Genomic DNA, 27,016 nt, shown 5'->3' on the forward strand with positions numbered 1-27,016 from the left:
ACACAAACATTTGTATGTTTGAGAGGATTTTTTAATTATTCCTTTACTTTAAAATGACACCATCCTGAATGTGAACATCCTAATGACCTGTGTTAGAGATATTCATGGATTAAAATGAAATTAATTTTTGGTCGCACCAATCATTTTTTATGTCAGTCATTGTGCTCACTGTTCATCTTCTGTAGTTAACTGGTACAGAGGTATCTTCTTCTGGAGTTCTGTGAAGTGTCACTTTTTTCGCACCTATAAAGCTCTGAGCCTCATTCACAAGTGGAGCAAAACAACTGCAAATACAGTTTCCTCACCTACAGTGGTGGAATTGATAATGCCCTTTCTAGCAAAGGACACCACCAGTTGTCCTTGCACTTGGCATCAAAGAATATGGAGATTGTGTAAACTCTGCAAGTTGGTTCTAAGATTAGGAATGTGTGTGATGCTGATGCTGGAATTCACCACTTTGCAGACAGTCATTGACTCCCGATCAAACAACAATTCCAAATTTAATTTCAGTAGTTTATTTAGTGCCTAAGAGCTTTTTGCTTTAGTAGTTTTCTTGGCCTGTTGTCTGAATTATTACTGTTTGGTTGTCTTCTGCCATCACCTGCTTCTCTGGGCCAGAACATTATTGCTAGGAAGGGTTCTGGTGAGTCATGTAGCCCCAGGAAAGGCTCAATTAAACATAGACTTGAATGACCTAGATATAAGCCCTTGTGTTACAGACATTGCAACCTTTCCTCATGACTTGTTTTGGTATTTAATTATTCCTTTCCACAACAAAGGAATTGGTTTGCTTTCCAATACCCAGACTTAAGTTTTCTTACCTGCAACTTAAGCCTGTTTACTTCTGTTCTTTTGGCCTTCAAAGCCCCCATTTTCTCAATGGAACAGTCTTCTGTGTATCAGGAGATTTACTAGGATATCCCGAGTTTCCTCTCCTCCAGGCTAAATGACTCTAATTTGTTTGCTCTTTAGATTGTTCAGCCTTGCGTTATATGTCATGTTTTCAGGATCTCCTGGGGTACATGTTGCACTCCTCTGGGGGCTGTCCAGTTGGTTCACAGTGCTTCAGCTGTGGCTCCCGCTCCTCCTGCAGCCTCCTCTGCAGTGAAGGCCTTTTTCTCAGTGGGGTGACGTGGATGACTCATGTCTAGCCTGTGATCTATTATAGCCTTTGACATTTTTCTTCAAAATTCCTTTACGGGCTTTTATTCTCTTTTTCTGGATGCAGTTTCTTTGTGCTGGATCTTCGTGTTCTGTGCATCTGGTTGGTCAAGAATTTTCTCTTGCTTGGTGTTCTTGCAGTCCCAGGGTGGTATCATCTGCAGGTTTAACACTTGTGTTCCACTTCTCTTGAAGAAGCAGATGATGCAAACACTGACCATTAGACCTGCAACAGGGCTTTGATTCCCAGGGACCTCACACAGATCACCTGTTTTGGCAGGAAATTATTGATAAGTATTGCTGAGTATGCTTTTTCTTTTTTTACCCCCATAGGTTTGTTTTCACTGTTGCACCATTCATGTATGAATTGGTGGTAATGGCAGGAAATCATGTTTGAAATGAGACAAAATGTTAGTTCTTGGAGATAGAACTTGTTTGGAAAAATACTGCTGTCTGGTCAGTTGCATATGCTTTTGGCTTTTCTCTGGTGAGAATCTTGTCAAAATCCAGTTGCTACAGCATAGTAGTATAGTTCGTATGTTTTGACCTTTTATTTTTCTCAATAAACTGTTTTATTAGGGTTATCATGAGCACAGCTGTGAAGTTTTGTAAATTATTTCTGTTTCTTCCTTTTTAAGTTTTGCAGGGCTTCAAGTTTGCATGGTAGCGAGTGTTCTGTAGCCTTGAGTCAGGGTTTTTTCCTTTCATTTTTTCAGAATGAGTACACAGCCTCAAAAGTAAGATTTGGGGTTTTTTTCCCCACAGTTTTTGAAAATTGTCTGGACCCAGCAGACTTCAATTTTATACAGTAATTTTCTTTACTCTTTGAAAACAGCTGCTTGGTATCTTTTCCACAGAATGTCCTTTTCCACAGAATTTTACAAAACAGCAGTTCATAAAATCAACTTTCTTGATTGCCTCTTTTTTTTATTTTTTGTTCTAGGGTTTTGACCCACCGCATCAAAGCGACACAAGAACTATTTATATAGCAAACCGTTTTCCCCAGCATGGCCATTATGTTCCTCAGAAGTTTGCAGACAACAGAATCATATCATCCAAGGTAAGGAATCAATTTGTCATGGCAAAACCACTTGATGTGTTGCTTAAGAAGTTGTGTGGCAGATGTGCACGCCTGTATTATGTCTAGTGGTGCATATACAATATTCAAAGGGAAACAAACTCTGAACTGTTTTGAGAGAAAAGCTGGATTGCTTCTTGTGTAGTTTGTGTCATTCTCTCACCCTTCTTTCCTCAAAACTCAAGTACAGAGCAATTAAGCAAGTTGGTCAGGCTTTTGGAAGAAAAGTAGTTTTTCATCCAGTGTTACCAAAACTACTTAAAAGGCAGGATGAAGCTGGTTATGAGGATTTTTAAAATAGCCAAATTGAAAGCCAGTACTCTGCATAAAATAAATCAGCAGTGGACTGCAGTTGCGGATTCCCTCCCGGTGTGTCCTTGGATTGAAATCAATAGAGCTGATGGTGGGGATGTGCCTCCTTGCTGTAGTGTTGGAGGGAATGTTACAGCTGCAGGAATTAATTTCTTTCCTCCTACCCAGGACACAAGCAGCCAAATGACTCCAGCTGCCCCTGTCCCAGTTGGAGGAAAACATTTTAAACTTGGCCTGTAGAGGAAATGCAGTTACCACCACTGCTTCCCTGCTAGCTGTACTTAGAACAGAAGGAATAAAAAAAAAAAAGAACAAAAATTGGATACAGCAGCAAGGTCTGGGGGAGGGGACCTGGGGAATGAGAACATTTAGGTTAGGAGAGTTCAGTGGGAGCAGAACTGAATTGCACTGAAAAAATTGTGCATTATGTTGTAATTATTCATCTCTTTCCTTTTTTTCCCCTTCAGTATACAGTGTGGAATTTTGTTCCAAAAAACTTATTTGAGCAGTTCAGAAGAGTAGCCAACTTTTATTTTCTCATTATATTTTTGGTTCAGGTAAGTTGAATAATACTCAAAAATTGCAATTTATGTTGTAAATTTTGCTACTGATTTTTGTTTTATGAATTTAAATTCTCTACTGATATATATTCTGTCTATAAAAGGAATACATTTCCAGTTTCTCCAGGAAAAGAACATGAACATAACTTTTAAAATAATTATGTCCAAACTTAAGTATTATCCTTAGGTTTTATCTTCATGAATGCTAATGTATTTTTGAGTGTGTAGCTTCAAAGTCCATTGCACAGTCAGCACAGGCATTCAGTTGTCTGCCTCCAATACAACTTTAAAGCTCTTAAGGGAGTAATAAAATTCCAGATATGCTTCTTGTCTTTGTGGGTGTTGGTGGTGTTTGAATGTTTCCACTGTAGGTGGTTGTCATCAACAGGCTATTGTGATATAGTTCTAAGATCCTCAAATTCAATTTGTTTAGATAAAATGAACACACAGATATTACAGTTAAAATCAATAGTTTGCCAGTTTTGAAGACCTCAGTTAGTACTGTTATTGTTACAGTTTATGACAGAAATACTGCTGTGGCTTTTGTAGCTGATTGTATTTCTTTTAATTAAGAACACCCACAAGTAGATTAGGACAGTCTGTACATTTCCTATGATCATTGCCTCTCCAGCTCTGTAATGTACCTGAATTCTGTGGAGCTGTTCTAGGCTTAGTAGGTGATGGATAAGTGGGAGAAGGATTCAGGAGAGATTGTAACTTTTGATATACTAATTAGTATCTGAGGCAGAGACAAGATTTTGGGGTACACAAACTTTTATTTCATTATAAAATAGAATAATTTGAACATGTACAGCTCTCCACAGTGATTAACCAACATTTAGAGTGTGCATATGAAAGAGATGGCACCTCCTTTGACAAAGAATAGGGGTAGTGAAGAGTTCATAAAACTTGTCTGTGGTTGTGTAAGGTGTCAGTATCAGGGCCAGGTCTGCAGCTTTTAACCCATTGCCTCCTGTGTCCCTTGATCTTGTTCTTTCACATTTAAAAAGAAAAACATTCCTAGGCTGAAAATTCCTGTGCTGGACTAAAGTCATACAGTTCTAACTTAGGCTCACAAAATGTGTTGTCTGTCACATCTCCCTGTTAAGAATAATGACTGTATCATTCCTGTTGTAATGTTTCATGGTGTTTAACATATTGTAGCATGAGGAAGATGGGAATGTGCTGAAGATGGAACGTAAATGTTATTAAACTAACCACAGACAGCATCGCTTTTACTTCTTTTTGATGCAGATTTATCTCTTCAGTTCAATGTTGTGTCATAGTTCTTTCAAACTATTGCCTTTCAGTAGTATCTAAATAAGAATCTAAGGCAGAAATTCTGTTCTGAGTGTCATCCTGTCCTCTCAGTTTGTGTCAATGGATGCCTCATCTGTATGAGAAATGTCTTCTTGTCTGTGTGTTCTGGAAACAGAACAGCAGAAAAGTTGAAGTAATTTTTGTTCATTTGTTAGAATGGAATTCTGTTTTTATTCAAATACCTTTTGGAAGTTCATTAATATCTACTATTTTTATTTTTATGAGGCTAAGCTGCCTTTTAAAGCTGACCACCATGGTACCTTCCCAGTCCTGTGAATCTCGTGTGGCCAAGATGCAGTGTTTGTCATTACCACCTTTTCCACTGGGGATGGCAGAGCTGGGGCAGGGCCTCATTGTGTGATTTCAACTTGCAGCACAGTCCAGTCCACGTTGTTCACCACACATGTGCATGCCCAAAACAAGGTGACAGACTGCATTTTGGTGACATGAGGTGTGTCATGGATGTGTGTCCAGCTGCGTGGCAGGCAGAGGACCATGGTGTCCTGGTGAAACATGACAATTCCACCAGCACAAAACCTGCTTCATTTTCATATATGAGCTCTCTTGAGAAAGGATGAGAGAGTGTAGATGGCAGAAACGCCATGATTAACCCTATGCAGCCGAAAATCAGATGCTTTTGGTAGCGTTTTTCTTGGTCAGTAAGCTGCCAAACTGAAATTGTAGTGCTACCATTAAAGAACAGACAGTGTTGCAGGCTAGGTCTCATTTTTGTTGTGTTCTATAAATTGTCTGTTTCAGTGAAAAAAAACAACCAAAAACCTTAAGTGTGTATTGTAAAGTGGCATGATCTGTTTTTTCTGTGAGGTCCTTCCTCAGTGATAGAGTAAACTTCATGTATGACTTTTTTTTCTTCTTTAATGATTCCCAAAGCAATGCCATAAGTCTCAGGTAAAGTGGATCAAATCGATGTCTGTGGTTTTGAGTAGTTCTTGTGTATATTTCCTTTACAGCACTTGACCATGTTGATTTTTTCCTGCAGCGGAAGAGAACCACTAACATCCCCCCACATACAGAACCTTAGTGTGTACACTGCACTTTTGGCATGCCAGCAATAATTGCACAAATTGTAAAAACTGCATGTTAACTTGGGGCAACCAGAAAGGTGCAGTCTTAAAAAAGTGTTCGCTAATATCTAAACCATTGAAAATTACTGTTCCTAACTTTATTTTCACTTCTGAAGTGGATGATGTTATACTCTACATTGCTGGTAAGCAGTAGATCGTATAGTGTTGAAACAGCTTCATGAAATGTAGATTTCCTTCCTTTGTAATGTGCTTTTGAATTTATTTTTCTAGGATGAAATTAATACCTTCCTTTTGGTAAGGACCTTTAAAATTGTCACATTCTATATGAATGTGACTAAGGCTGCCCTGTGCCCTAAAACATTTGTTTGCATAATTACTGGCATATTATTTAGTTGTCAGAAACTGAGTTTTGCTTGAGAAACTGCAGGACTTTCAGTAAAAATACAGGTTATAATAAAGAGTTTGGAAAATAGTCATCTTGCTTCTTTTTTTTCTTTTTTTTCTTTTTTTTTTTTTTTGTTTTGAAAGTACAAATGTAAAAATGACATTTGGACTAATTTTCATATTTTCTTTTCTTTTAGCTCATGATAGATACCCCTACCAGTCCTATTACCAGTGGATTGCCATTATTCTTTGTCATAACTGTGACAGCCATAAAACAGGTAAAGGGAAAAAATCTCGCAGCATGAAGTCCTGCTGAAGTAAAGTTACTTAACAGAGTCTGACCAGGATAGTGCTTAGATACTAAAAATACAGAAAAATGGTGTAATTTTTAGAAACTATTTTGGGTTTAATGCTTCTAGTTAGATGCTTGAGCTTCAGCATTTGGTTGGTTGTCAAGCACTCAGTGACTCACTGCAGTACCCTAAAATGGACAGTGGATGACTGTCAGGCAGCATTTTTGTCTAAACATTACATGTCACTTGTTATCAGACCTTTTCTGAAAGCTCCTCACTTATTCCTTTGGCACACCTCACTGCCTGTTAGAACCAGTCCTCCCACATCACACGCTGAGAAAGGAGCTTGGGCAGATGAAACAGTGATGCAGGGTGTATTTGTCAGTAGTTAAAAGGCAAATTTTGCCCCAAGGGGTAAGTTTTGTGGCATAAAATGTGTATTAACCACGATTCTGTACTAGGTAAAAGACCCTGGTCTTCTTTGGTCGCATGAAACATTTTGAAGTGTTTCATAGCACTTAAAATAAGAAAAATCTTCAGAGTTTAATAGAAATCTTGTTCCAGCACCATATTACATCCTACTGAGACCTAGAGCCTCTGGAATTGGAATGTAAAAATAAAATAAAAGAAAAGAAAAAGAAAGAAAAAAAAGGTCTTCTGTTTTATTTATACCCTTAAAGCAAGAGGAGAAAGAAACAAGCTTATAAATAAAGAAGTGATGTGGATAAAAATCATAATCTCTTCTGCAGGGAGGTAATTTTCAGGAGCTATCCTCTTCAAGGGATTTGACAGTGCTGTTGGGAATAGATGCAACCTCACAACTGAAAAATAAGCAGGAGACTGTTTCAGAGCTGTAACCAGAATTTCAATTTGCCTTCTGTGCCAGAAAGACCCAAAGCCACCCAGAAATAGGGCAAAAGTAAAAATAGTTCTAGCTTTCAAGCAGATAGAAAGGTGTTTGGGACAGAGTGGTTCTTAAAGCTGGAGTAATATTTAGACTAATATTTCGTCTTGTTGCTGTGCAATTTGTATATGTAGAATGCCCTAATCCTATTCAATTGCAGTTGTTACCATCACCCCCAAAAAAATCACACATTCAAAAGCTATAATCATATGTAGGCAATGGATAATGAAACTGTGTGGACTAAAAGGGATTATGAAACAGAGTTATAAATATTAGATCATTTTTTCCAGAAAGAAGTTGGACTTGTGTAAGTCTAAAATAGTCAAAAATAATCTTACCACCTTGCTTCTAAATGTCCAATCTTATATTGGGAAATTTAACTCCCTTACCAATATTGAAGAACAGAGATTCTGTCATTCCTCCTGGAAGCTTCGAATCATTCATGACTTGCCAGGCATCAAGAGATTTCCTGGCTGTCTCAATATCTCTGCAAGGATTGTTGGAACCACCTAAACTGATGTAATGGACTCTCATGTTTCTCCTACCTGCTGCAAAGGACACAAGCAATATTCACAGGCGGTTATCTTCAAGGGACAATGAATTGTGCTATTTCCAACAGGCTGCTCTCAGACAAGAGAGAAAGATAAATCTGTTGGAGTGCAGAGGGAAAAATCCCCAGTATTGCCTCAAAATCAGTTCCCATTTTCTTTAAACCAGAAGTGTAACAGAAGATCTAAAGGAAAGAACCCCTTTTTGAAAGCTGTGGGGCACTGGTTCTGTACAAAGTTACATCAGGATAAATGTTAAACTATAATTTAGAGTTCTCTCAAAAGATGAAGGGGAAAAATAGAGACATTAATCATATGAAGGCTTGAGAAGCTTAGCAGTGGATGGAAAAAGTTCCCTGCCTTCCAGAAGACTGGTGAATGTGGCACCTCTTGCAAACCTCAGAACTCAGCCTTGTTTTAATCTCAGCCAAGGAGACAGAACTTTTTTCTACTTGGAAGTGTAATTGCACCTAGGTCAGAAGAAGGACATACAAGACTGCAAAGTGATGCAGCTGATGCTGTGTCATTTTGTCTGTCTTGTTGGCCAGAGCACTTTCCTCCTTATGCCTCTGAAGATCTTTATGCAGTCCGCCAAGGAGTTCAAAGTTAGCAAATAAATAAAAACAAAACAAAAAGTTAAACCAACAAACAAAATACAACAAAATAAAGGTATTTCCCAAGGAACTTTAGGAAACAGTGCATTTTAATAAGTTCGTAGGTATTTAGCTGAAGGAATGCAGATGTTTACTTGACTACTAGGTAAATTATAAACAACTACTTTGCAGGTTTTGATTAACTATAGACCTAAACTGAAAATGAAAAGCCTAGTAGTATAAAATGCAGATCTTTTCTCAATTACATTGATGCAGTTATTTAAGCAGGACTTAAGAATATAATTTAATTGAGGGATTTTAATATTTAGTTTATTTTCTGTCAAGGAGGCAACCTTCCCTGTATTCCTCTTGCATGTTTCTTTCTCACTGTATTTTTCCAATGTTTTCAAGTGAGGACAAGGACCTCTCAAAAATGCTGCAGTAGTTAAATCTCGGGGGAATTTGAACTGACCACACTAAGTTGGCTCTTGAAAATTCCCTGGTGTGAGGTGTCACCCTTGTGTTGGAGGCAGGAGGTGTCAGATGGAGAAAGCGCTGAAATCTGTACTTTCTAAAGAAGGTAAATTTCAGTTCTTTGCCAAATGCCCACATTGCTCAGCTGTTCAGGTTTTTGAGACAAATGCCCCAAGGTTACTGGATGTTAGTTAAATCCTTGTTTTCTTCTGTCAGTCACCTTTAACAAGGAGCTGTAGGTACTGACTTTTGCTTTTTCATACTGCTTAGAAAGGATTCAAGAGTTGTACCTAGGGACTTCAGGATTCTGATGTCCCAGTATTTCTCTGTATGGCTGCTATTACTGCACACTTCTTAATTATTGATTTTGAGCTATTTGGCATATAAAGCTCTTTCCTTTTCTCCATTCCCCCTCTCCTTCATCTTTCTTTTCAAACACAGGTTGTGCAGTTGTGCTGTCCTTACTTATTTGTGCAGATAACAGTGGAGATGTGTGAAGGTAGAACTACAACACTATTTTTAACATGCAAAATTCATCACATAAATTTTCCTACAAGCTCCAGAACTGTAAATTGCATCTGCATTAGTACTTCTTGTACGATGACATTCATATAATGTTTGTAGGGTGAGTTGGGATTATGCGTGCTGTTTCACACAGCTGCCTTCTTCTGTCTGCAGACTTCGAAGGAAATATTTTTATTCTTTCACAGTTCTTATACCTACAGAAAAGCATTTTAGGAGGTTTCTGTTATTGCAGATTAGTTGCAGGAGTCTTGCGAGGTTGTAAGAGACATTTGAACTTCCTGCATGATTGATCCATTTCCTGTGCTTGCTAGTGGGGCTTTCCAAACAGTACCTAGACTTGGGGATTAATATGCTATTATGATCTAATGCTGTTAGATTAAACAAGCAGTGGATTCACGCTTAAGAAAAATAGGAGGTGAATAGTATACTTGGATTCACAGTCTTGAATGTTTGCACGTGTGTGTACATGGGATAAAGGGTGCCTAAACAGGTGTTTAGGTTATCAATTAAAAGTTCAGTTGCTGCAGGCTGTTCCATTAGGACTCAAAAAGAACAAAAATCTTCTCAGGCATCTTCTCTTGCTGGACAGAGCTTATGTGTCAACAGCATGTCACACAGAATTAAGTCTTGAGGTTTCATGCATGGGCTATGGCAGTAACTATAAGAAATGCTATATGGTATGACTTGAGAAAGTAATTTCAATCTGTTACTTCTTAAAAAAAAAAAGGACCCACAAAGGAGCCTGAGGACTGACTGTTGCCGGTTTTGTGGTGTATTAATCCATATAGATCAAAGATTTATTGAGTGCTTGGTCATCTGATCCACAGAAAATGTCACTGCCGGTTTGTTTTAAGAGAACTTGGGACTGTTAAGTTTCTTCACCAGTTCTGCTACTTTATTTGCCTTTACATGTTTGTGTAAAGTGACAAAATTAAGAGGTTCACAGGTTCTTGAGTAACAGCTGGAGCAGAAACAAGAGAAGTTAGTAACTATTCAGACAAAACAGGAAGTAGTTTGAACACATTTGCTTAGTAGATTAAATTTGGTCTGCTTTTTAGTTTTCTTGCTTAAAAAGTAGATTTTTATGTGTTTTCCACAGGGCTATGAGGACTGGCTGCGACATAAAGCAGACAATGAAGTCAATGGTGCTCCAGTTTATGTTGTTCGAAGTGGTGGCCTTGTGAAAACCAGATCTAAAAACATTCGGGTAAAGGACAAATTGAGCATTTTGTTTCTGTTACACAGCTAAAACTCTTGTTTTATTGCTAATCATTGTGGCTTGGTAACAATGCTGAAAGGAATTCTGCCCTTTAAACCTCTTTGTATCTTTCTGATCTATGTTCACTTTGTTAGGTGGGGGACATCGTCAGAGTAGCCAAAGATGAGACTTTCCCTGTTGATCTGGTGCTCCTGTCGTCTGACCGAGTGGATGGTTCATGCCACGTTACCACTGCAAGTTTGGATGGAGAGACCAATCTTAAGGTCTGGGTTACTGATGTGAAATAGAATGTAGTTAGTTTGTGGTGCCATTTTGCCTTCTTTTGAAATACCTGCCCTGCTGCCTGGTAGTCCTGTAGTAACCCAATGGGCACTGTTTTACAGACACATGTTGCAGTCCCAGAAACAGCAGTGCTGCAGTCTGTTGCCAACCTGGACAAACTGGTAGCTGTTATAGAATGTCAGCAGCCAGAAGCAGATCTATACAGGTATCACTTTATTATTAAATATTTTGAAATTAAATCAAAATGAGGTGTTCAATACTCAGAATGTTACAGGTCTTGCTAGGGCTAAAATAGCTTCAGACATCTGCTTGAATTTTAGGTTTTAATAATCAGCTTGTGTTTGTACTTATAAAAGTATGAAAGTGGCAAGTGACAAGTTAAACTTGAGTACTTGAGTAGTAAACCAGACATTATAATATTTATCTTTTTTATTTTAATTATGTACATTTCAGTTCTAATCAGTAAACCTACTTCTAGATTTTAAAGAATTAAATGGCCTGATCTGGTAGAAGAAAGTTCCATAAGGTTCTGCTGGAGATTTCAATATTATATAGGATATGTTAAAGTGGAATTGACTCAAGTCTAATTCTAAGGATATGTGTTGCTCATATTTATTTCGCATATGCTTCAGGGAAGATTTGAACTCCATTTTTCAGCAGCAAAACCTTACATTTAAAAAGGGATATCCGAACGTGCTTTAACATCAGCAAGCAAGGCCATAGACTCTGTAAAGCAGCATCATGGGTAGCAAAAGTTATGTTCCCATCCAAGTTTCTTCTGAATTGTATTATGGAAAATGATAGCTATGAAGTAGTAGTTTTTAAAATCCAAGTATATTATCACAGCTGTTCTTAAGTAAGCTTGGAGATCTTTGAGAAATATTAGGTATTTTAAAACTAAGATACTCAGTTTGAACAGATGTTCAAATATTTGATATTTAGCAAATTAAGGTACAATCACTATAGAAGTTTGTGTCCCTTTTTGTGGCTGGAGTCATGCTAAATATGTGCATGTCAGATTTTTAAATGTGTAGTAGATTGGCTTTATTAAATGAAAAGTTTCTATTTCTGATGGATAATGTGCAAACTTAGATTTGTTGAGGAATTATTTCTTACTGAATCATCAAGAAGTCACAATCTGTTTTAAATTAATAGAAATATAATCTTTAGTGGCAATTAATCAAGAGTTAATAAGCTTTCTCAAATGCCTGTTCCTATGAGGGATAAATGTTTCTGTTGCTAAATGTCTCTTGTAAAATTGCTGCTAATTTCGCCATATTGGTTTAGTTTGATTGTTGTTAAAAGTTGATTTATTTTTTACTTGTGAACTATTAATGACTATGTTATAAATGTAGAGAAGGTGTTTACGTTTTTGAGTCTTTATGTAGATACTTCTAAGACATATCCATCTTTCATAGATTTGTTGGAAGAATAACTGTAAGTCAACAAGCTGAAGAAATAGTACGGTGAGTAAAATTGTATAAGATGATTATTTAAAACACATGGAGGTGGTTAAAATCTTGACCATTACAGGAGTTACTGTTGAATATATGAAAAGGGGAGGTATTTTTACTAAAGGTGTCAATTGCAGCTGCATACCTCAGATGGAGATGAGAAAAGATGAGTTTAAAAAGTTCATTACTACCCAGTTTTATAGATTTAATACAAGAGTTCTGGAAAGCTTGGCTGTTGCGAGGCAGGTAATTTTTTTGGCACTGGTAATCAGCTGGTAACTTTGTTGTTATTTGTTAATTAAAGCATCTATTGATCCGAAACGATTTCCACTGACGTAGTATCTATACTACAACAGATCCCCTGTCATCAGCGGCACTGAGAAGGAGTTTTTGCAGTTCCAATCCCTAGAAATTCCTGGTTTAACAAAACCTCTGCTATGAATTTCTAATTTTTAGTATCAATTTCAAACTACAGCTAGACTGTGCAGATAAGTGCTTACATCTGCTACAGGCAACACAGCTGTGTGCACATAATCATGGGCTCACCACCTTTCCTTGTGCAGTCACAGCAAGTAACAAACACGCTTACAATTACAAAAATAAAGATGTGAAGCCATTTACAGACTTCCATCTCGACTTCCTGGAAAGATTTCTGATTGCTGTGGGTTGGTCTGAGCTACCAGTAGGCATCCAAACAGCTGCTCATTCCCACCACTACAACAGGATAGGAGAGAAAACAGGAAGGACAGGAGTTAGAAGAATAATGGTTTGAAATAAAGACTTAGAAATCACTCACAAGAAATTGCCAAATTTTCAGAAATATTTAGCATTCAAGTTTAGTTATTTTATCTTGAAAGTTGTTGATTGTCCGGCTTTCAGAAAAACTTTGTCACCTCTTCTGAAAAAGTGAAGTGCTGTGTGCAAATTTGTCACAGAAGCAGGTAAATCTGCTATGGTTCTTTCACTCCTCTAATGTCCAAAATGTTACCCTTTACACTTTTTTTTTAGTGAAATTTCTACTTGAATTTTAAAAGAATACTGTTTTTCTTGTAACATCTGCCTTCAGTCTGAGGAGCTGAATGTCTCAGTCTGAGGCTGGCAAACATCTGTCAGCTTTGGATGGGAGTGACATGGAGTTCAGAGTGAATCAAGGAGTTTTGCCAGAAATATGGAAGTGTAGCAGCCAGGTCACTTGGCCTTAAGTTCAGTAGCTTAGTTACCCTCACCAAAAAGCCTCACCCATGCCACCCCCCAAAACCCACTCAGCCATTCTCTAAGGTCACTTCTGCTACTTCATTGAGAGCTTTTCAGAATTCATTCCTGCCAAGCTTGACAGGTGCAGCATTGGGATAATTTATCAAAATAATTCAGTTGACAGTGTAAAACAGCTGATTTAAATGAAGGTGAAAAAAATAATTGCAAGTTCTGACTATTAGTGGAGCTGTATCTTCTGTCTAAGATAAACTTGTTTAGTCTGTGTTGCACCGATTCAGCTTTGGTATTTTGGGTTTGTCAGGCTGGTTTTACAAAATTGAATCCAGAAATATAAATTAATGTTTCTTATATGAAAATTTTAAGTGCTCAAGCATTTAGTCACTTTTAGTTCAAAGTTTCACTTAAAGTCTAAGTCTAGCCTAAAATATTAACATATATATGTATGTTTCATTTAAAGAATTAATCATAATCTATGTGTATAATTGGTACACATGGTATTTGTGATGGTAACTGTTACATTTGCAGTAACATTTAAGTTAAATTTTGGACTGTGGAAGGTGGGTTGTGGGTTTGGCTTTGGCTCTTTTGAGTAACTTCAGGTTATACTTTCAAAGGGACTTCAAGTTTAAGAGCTTTGTTTATCTAATAGTGATCATAGCCTGCATATGGCACAGGTAAAGGAAAAATAGGGTAAACCCAAGGGCTTGCATGCCAAAGCCCTTAGCATCTGAACTTCTAATTCTTTTGTTTCTACCTAATATGTCAGTCTGGCCACTGTAGTTGTTAAATTTCTGCTTTCATTTGAAATACTGGAAAAAATACTTTTTTTAAAATTTCAAACCAACCCTCCTGGCAGTTTCTAAAGATGATACAGCTGCTGCAGTACAACATGTGGTTCCAACCTTATAGTAACCTTGTTTCCAACTAGACCTTTATTTTCACAGCACTGCTTGTGATGAACTTAGGCAAAGAAATGAATATGTTATTGTATTGTAATAGATGTGAGGAAAAAACATCTATTTTACCTCCTGAAATTTTATCTCCGTGTTAGGAAAAAAAATTGGCACTGCTGCCATGGTATCCATCTAATTGGTTTTTTGGTATGAATAGCTTTTGAATTTTCTACATCATTTCAGTCTGACAGAGGGGTAGAGGATTGGTAAATTACCAAACCTAAACCAGCACTTTGGGTGCACTCTGAGCTCCACTAGTTTCTTACCTGCTTTCTTCCCAAGTAGCTTATCTGTCTGTCTGAAGCAGCCATTTGGAATATTTAGCTCAGTCAGTATTATGGGATATGGAACAGTGGTGGGGGAGTATGGCAGTGACCAAAGGAGACATGAAAGGAAACAGAGAGCTCTGTGGAGATGTGTGGGAGGTGTGGTGAAAGGGGTAAGATCATTGATTGAGTTGCTGCATTGGGAATTTGTAGGGGATATAGGACAGTTTTGCATAGGAAACTGGATTTCAGTACTTCTCTGGAATACAGAACAGCTGATGTTCACATGCTGATATGTCTATTTCTTTTTAGACCCCTTGGGCCTGAAAGTCTCTTACTTCGTGGAGCAAGATTAAAAAACACTAAAGAAATATTTGGTTTGTAGACATCTAAATATTTAAAGAGTATTCTCTTCTTAAAGCATGTTGATGAACTGTGTTTTAATTCTACTTGCACTGAAGAAATTGTAATAATCTTGCTGACTGTTACCTGAGGGGATATGATTATAGATGAAAGTAATGATATTATGCTGAAGAACCTCTAAGGATATGAAGTTCCAGCTCTGCTCTGTGAAAATATTTGAAGTGGTTTGATAAAGGAATAACTTAACTTCAATGGATAAATGACTGTTCTTACTGTTACCTATTGTTGAAGGCTTTCTCCTGAGATTTACCATGCTGATTTCCATAAAATACATATTGAAGAGCAGTACAGTCATAATAATGAAGAGTGTTAAAGTAGGTGTTAAAATTACTTCAGTAGTACTCTTTTACTACAGAAAAGTCTTGGAAATAGTAGAAAATACTGTCTCATAATAAACACAGAAGTAGTACCACCTTTTGCTTTTTTCCTATATCTCTCAAAATGAAAAATTCTGCAAATTGTATTTATGCAGAAAATGAAGTCTGACTTTTCCCCCCTTCCTTCCCAGGTGTTGCTGTGTATACAGGTATGGAGACAAAGATGGCATTAAATTACAAGAGTAAATCTCAGAAACGGTCAGCAGTAGAAAAGTATGTTTATTTTCTAATATCTCTCTTATTTGTAGAGCTTTAACTTAGTTTTTCCTGTGTAGCCTTAAAACCCTGGTGGTCTCATCATTGAGTTATAGGCAAAGGGAAGAGAGTATTAATTGCCTTGACTTCAGTAGGAAGCTATAAAGATAAAATCTATTTTTTGATATTACATCCTTTAGTAGTGTACGGAGTAGAAATATCCAAGCTTGCTCCTGGTTGCAGGATAGGTGTTACTATGATAGATATTTATATTATAAAGTCGCATGATTTATTTTAAAAGGAAAAGGAGTTCTGATATGTTGCCTTTATTCCAGTTACTAATAATCTGAGAGAGCCCCCTGGCATTCTTGTGCAGGTATATAGCTATATACCAACAACTTAAGCACAAGAAGAGTTCAGTCATCAGAGCACGGGCAGGAAGGATGGTCTGGCTGGTTACAGAACAAGAAGCAGGTTGTGACTATCCTGCTGTAGCCTGGCCTGGGTTAAATGCTCAGCTGCACATGGCAGTGCTCTTCTAACTGAGGAAAAAGTGCAGCCATGGGGTTCTGCTGTGCTTGTTTGTACTGCCTGCACAGCCTTGCAAGCTCCTTGGGGAAAAAGAGGAGCAGTGTGGGACTGTAGTGTGACACAAGTCAGCTGTTGGGGTGTTCCTGCACCTTAATCTAGTCTTCAAATTGGTATTTAGAGAGTTTAGCTTAGTCAGATGTAGAATTTCTTTCCCATTCTGTTGCCTGCTTGTTGCATAGAAACTTTATATCTGGATCAAGCACAGGCTACACTTTCTAAAAAAGGTCCAGCAAGTGTTTGATCAATTCATGTAACCACACTGTGTCAACAGATGAAGTAAAATAAACTGTAGTGTCTTGCTTTATTTTTTTTGCCTCTTTATAGGTCCATGAATTCCTTTTTGATTATTTATCTAATAATCCTCCTCTTTGAAGCCATTCTGAGCACTATTTTAAAGTATGCATGGCAAGCTGAAGAGAAATGGGATGAGCCTTGGTATAATGAAAAAACTGAGCATGAAAGAAACAGCAGTAAGGTAACGTAGTTCTGTCCAGGTGCATATCTGAGGAACACTCAACCAATATACACTCAGTGTCATATATATTATGTCTCTATGCTACGTGTAACCAGCACATGATCTACTTGCAGGTCTCTGTGCTGTTGTCTCAATGATTTTTGAGTTGGTCCAATCTAGCCTCACCATTGTGTAGAAATATTTCTACCTCTGTTACTGATTGGACTTTGCCTTCCTTTATGAAAAGATCAGACTTTCTGAAAACTTTTGAAAAGGCTTTGTTAGGACATATTTCTGATGGTCTGTGTTGTAATTATTGTTCTTTAGGATGTCTTTTGTCATTCCATAAAGGAAGAGAGAACGAGGTTGGCTGTTCTTGTGTATGTTCTATTGCAGTGATTTCACAGTTCAGGAATTTTGTACGTTCTGTGATGTTGAGATGGTTTGGGCAATTTTGTAAGGCTGTAATTTTGCTCAAGCTCCTGCTTGCCTGCTCAGTTCTCTTTAGAGATTGAAGGGATACTTTAAAGTGTCCCTGAAATCTGTGGCTCTGAAAAGTATCTCTTTTTCCAATTAGTCTGTATTTTTCTGTGTTCTCTTTAATTTTTGATTTCTGTTTGAGTCTGCCTTTGTCCAAAGCAGTTCAGGAGCTTAATCTGAAATAATTGCTATGCAAGTTAGTCTAGCCTGTGGAGCCTTTCAGTTCTGAATAGAGCAGTATTTCCTCAATCTTTCCCTTCCTTTGCCATCAGGAGTGTAGAGAGCCATGTGTGTTTCTGCAGTGTCATTCTCCTTCTGTCATGTCTTTGTTTTTCTATCTCCCATGTTGACTTCTACAATCTGCTTTTCATTGCTCAGCATGCTGACATCCTTACTCAGAGTTCTTTCCCTGTCCATCTCCTCCTGTGTATGCAGATTGTTTTTTCATTGCCATTGCTTGAAGAAACTCTCTAACTTAAGTAGTTGTCACTACCTGTCTTAGATGAATTACTGCTTCCACTCTCTGTCTGTCTTTTCTGGTTTAGTTTGGAAGATCTCTTTAGGCACAGAACTTGCTGAGTTTTTGTCAACTACTTTAATTATTTATTAAATACTTACACAATGCTCCCTAAAGAGGAAGAATAGACATTATTTAGCTTTGCAGATTGTTGACTACTTTTATGCTTCCTTTATTTAAAATGTTCTCCTGCACCAATATCTGGTGGAGTTAAAATAGGTGGATTGGTTTTGTTTTGTCTAGTCTCCCTTGCTCAATATTCAAGTGTTGGTAAGAGTCTTTCCAAAGTACAATTTAGATACTGAGTTTGTTGTGCAGATGAAAAAGAGACTGTAGTGTTGCATTTCAGGGTTTGTTAAAATTATCATACCTAGTAAAAAGAAATTTGTCGCCTGTCACATAGGTGTTGCCTGAAATGTGTGTGTGGAACACAATTATTTGAAGAGGCATGAAAGAAATCCACGTGGTCCCTTTCTTTTTGTGTGGTCTGGATCACCCAAATCACTGGGGAATGCCAGCAGACAGGAACCCTCTTGACACTTTGCTGTCCTGAAACAACAGAGTGCTTGCAGATTCCTCTGACAGCCTGGAAAATCGCTTGTTTGCCTTCACAATTTCGGGTTCCTTAGGAAAGCTTCCATGAATGATGCTGTTTGATGGAATGGGGAATACATTTGATTTCTCAGACCAAACTCTTTCAGAGATGGAAAACAGAATCACCATGACAGTTAATATTAATTGGCAGCCCTCCTGACAGATTCAGTAGATAGACAAAAATTAATGAACTTGTGAATTGAAACCTCCAGTGAGAGCTTAAGGCAGACTTTTTGCATCAGTGTGAAGGCGTGTTACTGGGGCAACCTGCAAATGCCTGTGTTGTCACTGGAGTGTTGTCTCTCTCGTGTGTGGGGGGGACTTGGGCTTCTCTGGCTCTCCCAGTTTGTCATTTTTCCTGCATATTGAAGCATGATTAAGTCACCGTGTTTCACCTGGCCATTGTGGTAATCTTCACTTTTTCTTTTTTTTCTCTTGTAGATCCTGAGATTTATTTCAGATTTTCTTGCTTTTCTGGTACTTTACAATTTTATCATACCCATTTCACTCTATGTGACTGTTGAGATGCAGAAATTTCTTGGGTCTTTTTTTATTGGCTGGGATCTTGACCTCTATCATGAAGAAACAAACCAGAGAGCACAAGTAAATACTTCAGACCTCAATGAGGAATTGGGACAGGTAAAAAACATGTTGTCTGTTGGGTTTTTTCACCTATTTTCTACTTAGTTTTTAAATTAAAATTTGTTACAGTGAGATTTTTATTACTTGTGATATGATTTCTGATTAATTTTAAAATAAGGTATAAAGCTGTGATGGCATCTTTAAAGTTAAAATTCTTATATGATTAAAAAAGTTAAAATTCTTATATGATTTTTAAAAATCTGTGTAATAGAAAGTGTGAGTGGAGATTATTGTATCTTTTTTCTTTTAACAAGTACATGCAATTCCAAGTTTGTTTTTTTGTTTTATTTTACAAAAGGTAGAGTATGTGTTTACAGACAAAACTGGTACATTAACTGAAAATGAGATGCAGTTTCGGGAGTGCTCTATTAATGGCATAAAGTACCAAGAGGTCAATGGTAAACTAACTCCAGAGGGATTTTCTGAAGATTCTCCAGATGGAAATAGGCATGGTTTGGTAAGGCTCTTTGGTTTTCCCACCATTAGTCATCCTACTTTGAAAATGTTTTATTTCAGAGATATATTCTTGTACCATTAGCATAAAAAAAACCACAACCCAAACATAAATCAGAATTTCTGAATAGTTTGAAGCTTTCAAGTGTCACTGAACAAATAATATTTATTAAACATGTTGAGATGTGATTATTTAACATGAAATGCTTGGCAGATTTGTAAGTAAAACCACTTTTTCCTGAAGTGTGTTCAAAACTGGGTTGATATGTAAATGTTACAAATCAAGTTTTTTCTTTCTTCTAGGTGAAAGAGGAAGAGCTCTTCTTGAAAGCAGTTTGTCTGTGCCATACAGTGCAGATCAATGCAGATCAGACAGATGGTGCTGATGGTCCCTGGCATGCCAATGGAATAACATCCCCCCTGGAATATTATGCTTCTTCCCCAGATGAGAAGGCTTTGGTGGAAGCTGCAAGCCGGTGAGCAGCACTGCCAGGGCTGTCTGACACAGCAATTGCCTGCAAGGGCAGCCTTAGAATGGCTCAGGACACTGGTGAAGAGCAGGGCCTGGCACTGTCACCTTACTGGGAAAACATTCACATGTAAAATACACAACCCCCTAGGTGTATTATGAAGTGATGATTTGAAATATTTATGAAAATACTTGAGAAATTACAGTGGTCAGAGTATAATGTGAATAAAATACTGCAGAAATGGGCATTCTTACTTTTCCCTAGAAGCAGAGTACAGTAATGGGGTGTAAGAGTCTCTCCTTTTCTTCCCTGCCATCTTCCCCTCCCTCCATTAACAGGCATTTTGTCTAAAGTCATAATTAAGTGTGTATTTTCTTTACTTTTAGGGTTGGAGTAGTATTTACTGGAATTAGTGGAGACAGTATGGAAGTAAAAAGTCTTGGAAAACCAGAGAGGTATTTGTTTTTTTTCCTTGATTATTTTGAAGGCTAGAACAGTAGTGAAGATTAATGTAATGTTCTCCTCTTAATCCTCTTTGTTCATAAGCAAACCTTGCCTTTCCACAGCGTGATCTGTTTAATGCTTTTCCCTTGATGTCTTCAAGACAGCTTGCATCTTATTCCTTACCAATTGTAGCTGAGATGCAAGAATTTTGTGTGAGTTACTCTGTGTAGGTGTGTGTTGTAACAGTTTGTATCTTTGCCCATTCCTCAAAGGTTGAGACTGTAGCAGAGTTGGAAAACTGAATTGCTTATTCAAGTCTTGTTTCAGCTCTCGAAATTCCCAGAATCAGTCTCGTCTGTGCATAATCTAATCAGATATTTTAAACTTTCCTAAAATGAGTACAAATTATTAATAACTGTATATGTGCAGTATTCCATAACTCCTTTTACTCATTTGATCTGTGTCAGCCAGTTGGCAGTACTTTGAATCTAAATGTCTAAAATTAATTTGCTAAGCTAATGGTAATATAACAAAAACTTATCCACTTACCAGGGCACACACACTTTTTTGACAGTCTAGATTTTTACAAATTTGTCAGAATCAAAATGTAGTTTTCAAAGTTATACTTGAAATAATGACAGAAGGCTGAAGAAATAGATAGGAGCTGCTTGTAATCGCCAAATGTCAAGTTAGTATTCAGAAAACTATTCCTGTTGGTAGAAGAACCTTTTATTCTTACATAATGGAATTCAGCATATATAAATTCATAAAAAGCAATGAACAGTGATTGTTTTTCAGCAGTGATAGCATTGCTTTCAGAGTTTCTATACAAAAATAACACTTTGAGGAAAGGTCTGTGGTGTAAGAGTCAATTTATAAGTAATTGTCTTTGGAAGTTTATTTCTAAACATGTTTTCTTCTCATTCCCTCTTTTAAAACACAAAATGCAGGTATAAATTGCTTCATGTTTTGGAGTTTGATCCAAATCGCAGGCGAATGAGTGTCATTGTAGAGAGTCCCTCAGGTACGTGATCAGAAATTGCACAAGCAGCACTTCAGAACTTCTTAAACAACATTATTTTTAATTTCAGTTCTATTTGACTTTCTAGGGGAGAAGCTTTTATTCACAAAGGGAGCAGAATCTTCCATTCTTCCTCGTAGTAAGAGTGGAGAAATAGATAAAACAAGGATACATGTGGATGAATTTGCTTTGGTAAGTGTATATGATGGCCCAACTCCCTGCCTCAACTGATCAGAAGAAAATTCGTGCAGTATAAATTGTGACTTGAAGTGAAAAAATTGCTGGTGACACCTTCTTGATAGATCAGAAACTTGTGTACTCTGAACGTAGTCTTTTATTTTCTTGCAGAAAGGCCTAAGAACTTTGTGTGTGGCCTACAGAAGATTCACACCCGAGGAGTACCAAGAAATTGGGAAACGCCTTCATGAGGCCAGGACTGCCTTACAGCAGCGAGAAGAGAGATTAGCAGATGTGTTCAACTTCATAGAAAGGGATCTGGAGTTGCTTGGGGCTACAGGAGTAGAAGACAAGTATGCCATGGAGTTACTGCTATCTGTGCTCAAACCCAACGAGTTTAGGATTTATACTTGAAATATGAAGTGTGAAAAGCTCTCACACTATGACCAAAAGTTCTGTGCTATTCTTCTTTAGTGTATTTACCTTTGGATTGAGGCAGATTCAAAACAAAACTTGTACCAACTGATTTCGTTTAATAACAGTGATGTACAGTGTGTTTCATCAGGAGAGCTGTCACGTGTATGAAATAGAATAGTTGCAGCAAATATTTAGCATAACAGCAAATTCCTTAGGAGAGCTTCTACACACAGCTCCTTTGCAGAGCATTCTGCTTGTGCTCTGTAGGTCCCAGGGTGTGTTGTACACTGAAGTGAGCACATGGGGCTTGAGAAGCTTTTCATGCACCACAGTAGCCAGAATTATTGTGGACTGTTTTAAAGCTTCTCAAATGCAGTGGCAGTGCCTAGTTTAAATCAAGATGTGCTTAGTGCAAATTTTTGATCCCTTAGAAGGATTGAAGTTTAGTTTTTGTTTCATCAAAGCCTTTGTTTTGTTGCTGGTAACAGAATATCATTTGCCAGACTATGATTCTCTGAAAATACATGTAACATAGGAAAGGCAGACTTAACTCACCATGACAGTGGGGTTAACAGTGGTAGCATGGAGTTACAGTATGAGCTCTTTTGTTTGTAAATTGTTCAGTTGGTTATTTAAGATTTTTCTTGTTTCTAGACTGCAGGAGAAAGTCCAAGAAACTATAGAAGCCCTCAGGCTGGCTGGTATCAAAGTGTGGGTGCTCACTGGAGACAAGCATGAAACAGCTGTTAGTGTCAGTTTGTCCTGTGGACACTTTCACAGAACCATGAACATCCTTGAGCTTGTGCAGCACAAGTCAGACAGTACCTGTGCAGAACAGCTGAGGCAGCTAGCCAAGAGGTAAAATACCTGAGAATTCACTATCTCAGTGATGATCTCACCTTGGGTTGCTTTCATTCTTAAATTTTATGGCAGTCTCTTTGATGCATGTGCCAAACAAAAAAGTTGTCTTTTAAAAAAATTATTTATTAATATCATAACAGACTGGAAAAAGTAGTCTGTCTGACAGATGAACTCCTTTGCTAATTGTCTGGCCAACAGTATAGTTTATAGCAAAATTGGAATTTTACCATTAACACTGGTACAAAGTCAACATTTTTATCCCCAAATAGAATAAAGGAAGACCATGTTATCCAGCATGGACTGGTTGTGGATGGGACCAGCCTCTCTCTGGCACTCAGGGAACATGAAAAACTGTTCATGGAAGTTTGCAAAAACTGCTCTGCAGTGTTGTGCTGTCGCATGGCACCCCTCCAGAAAGCAAAGGTAAGTGAGAATATGCTCAGGATTGCCTTTGAAGTATTTTTATCATGCTTTGAGGAGGCAAGGATGCCTGAAACTGCTTTGTTTGTTTGACTCTTTTTGTGACCTCTGAATCCTTGCTAAATTCAGATCTAGAGTAGTTTGCTCAGAAGTTTCTACATTTGTGTTTGAAAATTTGCAAGTGGATGGAGAAATCAAAATACTGCCACCAAGTTCATCTTTATTCTGCCTCTTGAGTGTTCAGTAAGGCAGCAGCTCTCCCAGTCTCCTGCATGGTTTTGCCTTAGCTGCTCCACCAGTTCTCCAAACTAAAAAAACTAAATTGAAAATTCATGAACCTGTAAGGAGAATACAAAAACTGTGCTTCTCTAAATATTTTTAAAATACCCAAGTTTGAGGAAGAAGTAGAAGGGAAGGCAAGGCCTAGTCTCCAGGAAAGATTTGCCTTAATGCTCTCTTCGAATATCATTTTTCATTCACGTATACTGAATTTTACTCAAATACATGTTGGATAAGATTCAAATTCAGATTTTGTGATTTTTTTTTTAGCTCCAGAAGGCTAAGCTCTAAAGGACTATAATGTTTTTTCCTTTTGAAAATTTCTCTTAATGAGAAGACATCTCTTTACCTTAAAGCACTGGGAAACCCTTCTGTGAGGTATTAGATGTTCAAGAGGCAGGCTGTTCTACTGTAACAGGAGTGACCTGTTAGGAAGTCACTCTTCCTTCCAGAGTTCTCATGGAGTCTTTAGAATCACTTCAGTATAGAACTGTTCACCTGGTATAGCATTAGTTTCAGTGAAATGTTGAAAGGAAGCTGCAGCTTAGTTACCCTGAGTAAACCAATCTGTTGGATGTGTCAACTCTGTACATTTTTTGGCTAAAATTTTTGCCATCCTGTCTCTTTAAGGTGCAGTTATTTGTCAGTGTTGTGTCCTTGTTCTTATTTTGTCATTTAACTTGATTTATAATGTTTTGTACTGCTTTTCTTAATTCTTCTCCTCACCAGCAGATAATGGAGATTATTTCCTGTCTTGAGTCATGAAGTACAGCAAAATGTAATTTTAATTGCAGTGAATTTTTAATTTCAAATATTGGAGTATATAAATCACCAAGACAAATGCCATACAACTTGATGGGTAGAGAAGGAAGTGCAGGGCAGTTTAGTCTAGTCTTACATGTTATTTTTTGCAGTAGGCAGCCTTTTTGTGAGGTTTATTCCAAGATTAAGCTGGAACTCAGCTTAATATTTCCTGCATCTTTAATTATAATGCGTGTTAATGTTTGGTTAGTGGTCTCACTACTAATTTTGGTATGTTTTATGACTCAAAACCTTGTTTAAACATCATCATTTCAGTCATTTGGAGCTGCTGCTGACTGCTGCTGTTAAAATTTGCTAAAGGCTTTGTCTTGACCTTTTCACATAGATGTTTGTCTGTCCAAATTATCCAGGCCTTGGGGATCTCAAGAGGACTGATCTGGGTGATGTCCTGCAGCCTGGTTACCTCTCTAAGGCTGCTTCCTGGGATCTAATACTAAATGTGTTTGAAATAATTACCCCTTAGGAATGGGGAACCTTTAAACTTGAATATTAATACCTGCAATCAGGGAATGTATTCCCACAATCAGGTGGATTTCTCTGAGCTGTGGACTTTGTTTAATCACTGTTGTGTTCTTGTGTCAAGTGAATTCCCACTCCTGTGAATCAATGCCCTGACACTGCCAGCCACAACTCAATTACTCCAATCCAGTTTTTTGTGTCTACTTAACTTCATGCAATTGCTCCATTGATATTTCCACTTTGGGGATTCTGGAACTTGAGGGGGAAAATGTTTTTTCATACATATTGATTTCTTGATTTTGGAAAGCCTCTTGATCTGCGTTCGTACCTTTACCTGCAGCCCACTTACAACTGAATTAGTGAAGCTTCTACCTTAAGCTAGAGCTCTGTGGGAGGTTAATGAATCACTAATTCTCCTTAACTAAAAGCCTCACCTAACTAACTCCTTTGTATTTAGAATATTATTGACACTTACGTTGAAGATGTGTTATCACTGCTCCTCTTCTAAGTATTTTAGAGCCTTGCATGTCAACAGTTTTTTCCCTCATTCTGTCATATCTTCTGTTTCTTTGTCAGTTGAGGATACCTCTTGATGATAATGAAGTTGCCTTTGAAAGAAGCTATTTTTCTTAATAATGGCATATTGATATTTTAGCTAATGCATTTGCTTTTTCAAATTTTTCTTTCTCCTGGATTAGTTCCATTAATTATAAATATGAAGAATCTGGGTTTATTAAAGGGCACTAAATCTGTATTAGTCTGTAAGTGAATTTTCAGTTCTCAATTTTACTTGACTTTGTTTTGTATGATAAAGCACCAAACTAAGAGTTGTAACAGAACATTGAAATAAGGACAGGAAAATAGGCTTAAGGCAGATAAAATATTTAAATCAGGCTTGTGCTCCAAAACAGGCGGCTTTTCTAAAGAAGGAATTAATGTATGCCTGTGATATGCTGAAGATATTTTTTACCCAAACATGCATGTTCATAAAACATACTAATTATATCTACAGATAGGCAGCTAACTGAGATACTTGGGAATTGCTGACATGGTTTGTAGGTAGACTGTCTAGTCTGAAAGTATTTAATTTTCTTTTGCAGGTGGTTCGACTGTTAAAAACCTCTCCGGAGAAGCCCATAACGTTAGCGATCGGAGATGGTGCTAATGATGTGAGCATGATCCAGGAGGCACATGTTGGCATAGGTAACTTCCTTCTGTCTCCACCAGTTGGGGCTTCTTTATTTGAATCTGCATCAGATGAGCAGCTTCCTTTAGTTTTAAGTGTGAGGAATATCTTCCTTTGCAACACTGCTGAAGTCCTTACGGTGTTGAAGTGAAGGAATACAGAGCTGTAGCTTCAGATGTATGGTGTTGGGTTTTTTAAACTTCAGTTGTTGTTATACTTGACCTGTTTTGTGTTTTGTTTTCCAAAAATTACAGGAATCATGGGCAAGGAAGGAAGGCAAGCTGTAAGAAACAGTGACTATGCAATAGCACGATTTAAATTCCTCTCCAAGTTGCTTTTTGTTCATGGGCACTTTTACTATATTAGAATAGCAACCCTTGTACAGTACTTTTTTTATAAGGTGAGTTTTTTTCTCAGCAAGATATTTATTTCAGATCTGAGATTTTTGTTGCGATCAGGTGAAGTATCTCTGTTTAAACATGTTTTCTGAGCTTTTTTATTTTATCTTTTACAACCAAATGCATTGGTTTAACTGTGAAATTGTTTAGTCTTTCCACCTAGAATTAGGCTTTAAGTACTGCAGTGAGTTTGTCTTGGCTGAGAGGCTGATGTGTTTGTTTTCTCAAGGCAGGGGTTTTGTTTGTTTGGTTGGGGTGCTTTTGGTTTTTTTCATTTGTTCATCAGTTTTAAAACAAGTCAAAACTCACTATCTTTATTGAATTTTATCTGGGATTTTGGTTTTGGCTCCCAAGTCCCTTTTGAAGTTGATTTCTTTCATTTAATGGCAATAGCATGGTGTTATATTTTGGTTTCTTCTTTGTTTGCTTCTGTGCAACAAACTCACATGAGTACAGCACAGCTTTATTGAATAAAATGTGGAAGCTATTCTGCAAAACAGTTCTTAAAAAGAAGCTGAAAGGGAAAACGAATGGATTTCTTCTACTTAATTACGACTTAGACTCTTGTAGTGAGATGTGCTCGTCAAGCACATGTAGTTAAGCTCATACTTTTCAGGTTCATTGTCCCAAAGGATAAACAAACAAAATATCCTCTCAAGAAAAGCAACTTACTTTACTTTGCCAAGTAAAATGCTGAAAGGCTTTGTGCTCTCCCTGTGTATTTTTAGCGGTTTCTAAGAGTTAGCAAT

At 37.4% G+C, this 27,016-nt stretch overlaps 1 protein-coding gene across 5 annotated transcripts in view; it reads left to right on the plus strand.

The window, feature by feature from the left end:
* Positions 1–27,016, plus strand: part of ATP11B (ATPase phospholipid transporting 11B (putative)) — a 65,243-nt gene that overhangs the window by 13,061 nt on the left and 25,166 nt on the right. For all 5 annotated transcript variants that reach the window (XR_004060951.1, XM_030954066.1, XM_030954067.1 and 2 more), the window contains exons 2-22: positions 2,105–2,221; positions 3,019–3,108; positions 6,059–6,139; positions 10,298–10,405; positions 10,552–10,680; positions 10,801–10,904; positions 12,118–12,165; positions 14,900–14,964; positions 15,519–15,600; positions 16,498–16,648; positions 18,660–18,857; positions 19,159–19,317; positions 19,617–19,789; positions 20,170–20,238; positions 21,178–21,251; positions 21,337–21,440; positions 21,597–21,778; positions 22,497–22,700; positions 22,973–23,126; positions 25,784–25,886; positions 26,124–26,269. Coding sequence is in view for 4 of the 5 variants with exons in the window: in XM_030954066.1 (XP_030809926.1) it covers positions 2,105–2,221; positions 3,019–3,108; positions 6,059–6,139; positions 10,298–10,405; positions 10,552–10,680; positions 10,801–10,904; positions 12,118–12,165; positions 14,900–14,964; positions 15,519–15,600; positions 16,498–16,648; positions 18,660–18,857; positions 19,159–19,317; positions 19,617–19,789; positions 20,170–20,238; positions 21,178–21,251; positions 21,337–21,440; positions 21,597–21,778; positions 22,497–22,700; positions 22,973–23,126; positions 25,784–25,886; positions 26,124–26,269 (2,541 nt within the window). In the remaining variant the exon portion in view is untranslated. The remainder of the gene's footprint in view (positions 1–2,104; positions 2,222–3,018; positions 3,109–6,058; positions 6,140–10,297; positions 10,406–10,551; positions 10,681–10,800; positions 10,905–12,117; positions 12,166–14,899; positions 14,965–15,518; positions 15,601–16,497; positions 16,649–18,659; positions 18,858–19,158; positions 19,318–19,616; positions 19,790–20,169; positions 20,239–21,177; positions 21,252–21,336; positions 21,441–21,596; positions 21,779–22,496; positions 22,701–22,972; positions 23,127–25,783; positions 25,887–26,123; positions 26,270–27,016) is intronic.

Source organism: Camarhynchus parvulus, chromosome 9 (genome assembly GCF_901933205.1).
Source record: "Camarhynchus parvulus chromosome 9, STF_HiC, whole genome shotgun sequence".
Taxonomy (NCBI): domain Eukaryota; kingdom Metazoa; phylum Chordata; class Aves; order Passeriformes; family Thraupidae; genus Camarhynchus; species Camarhynchus parvulus.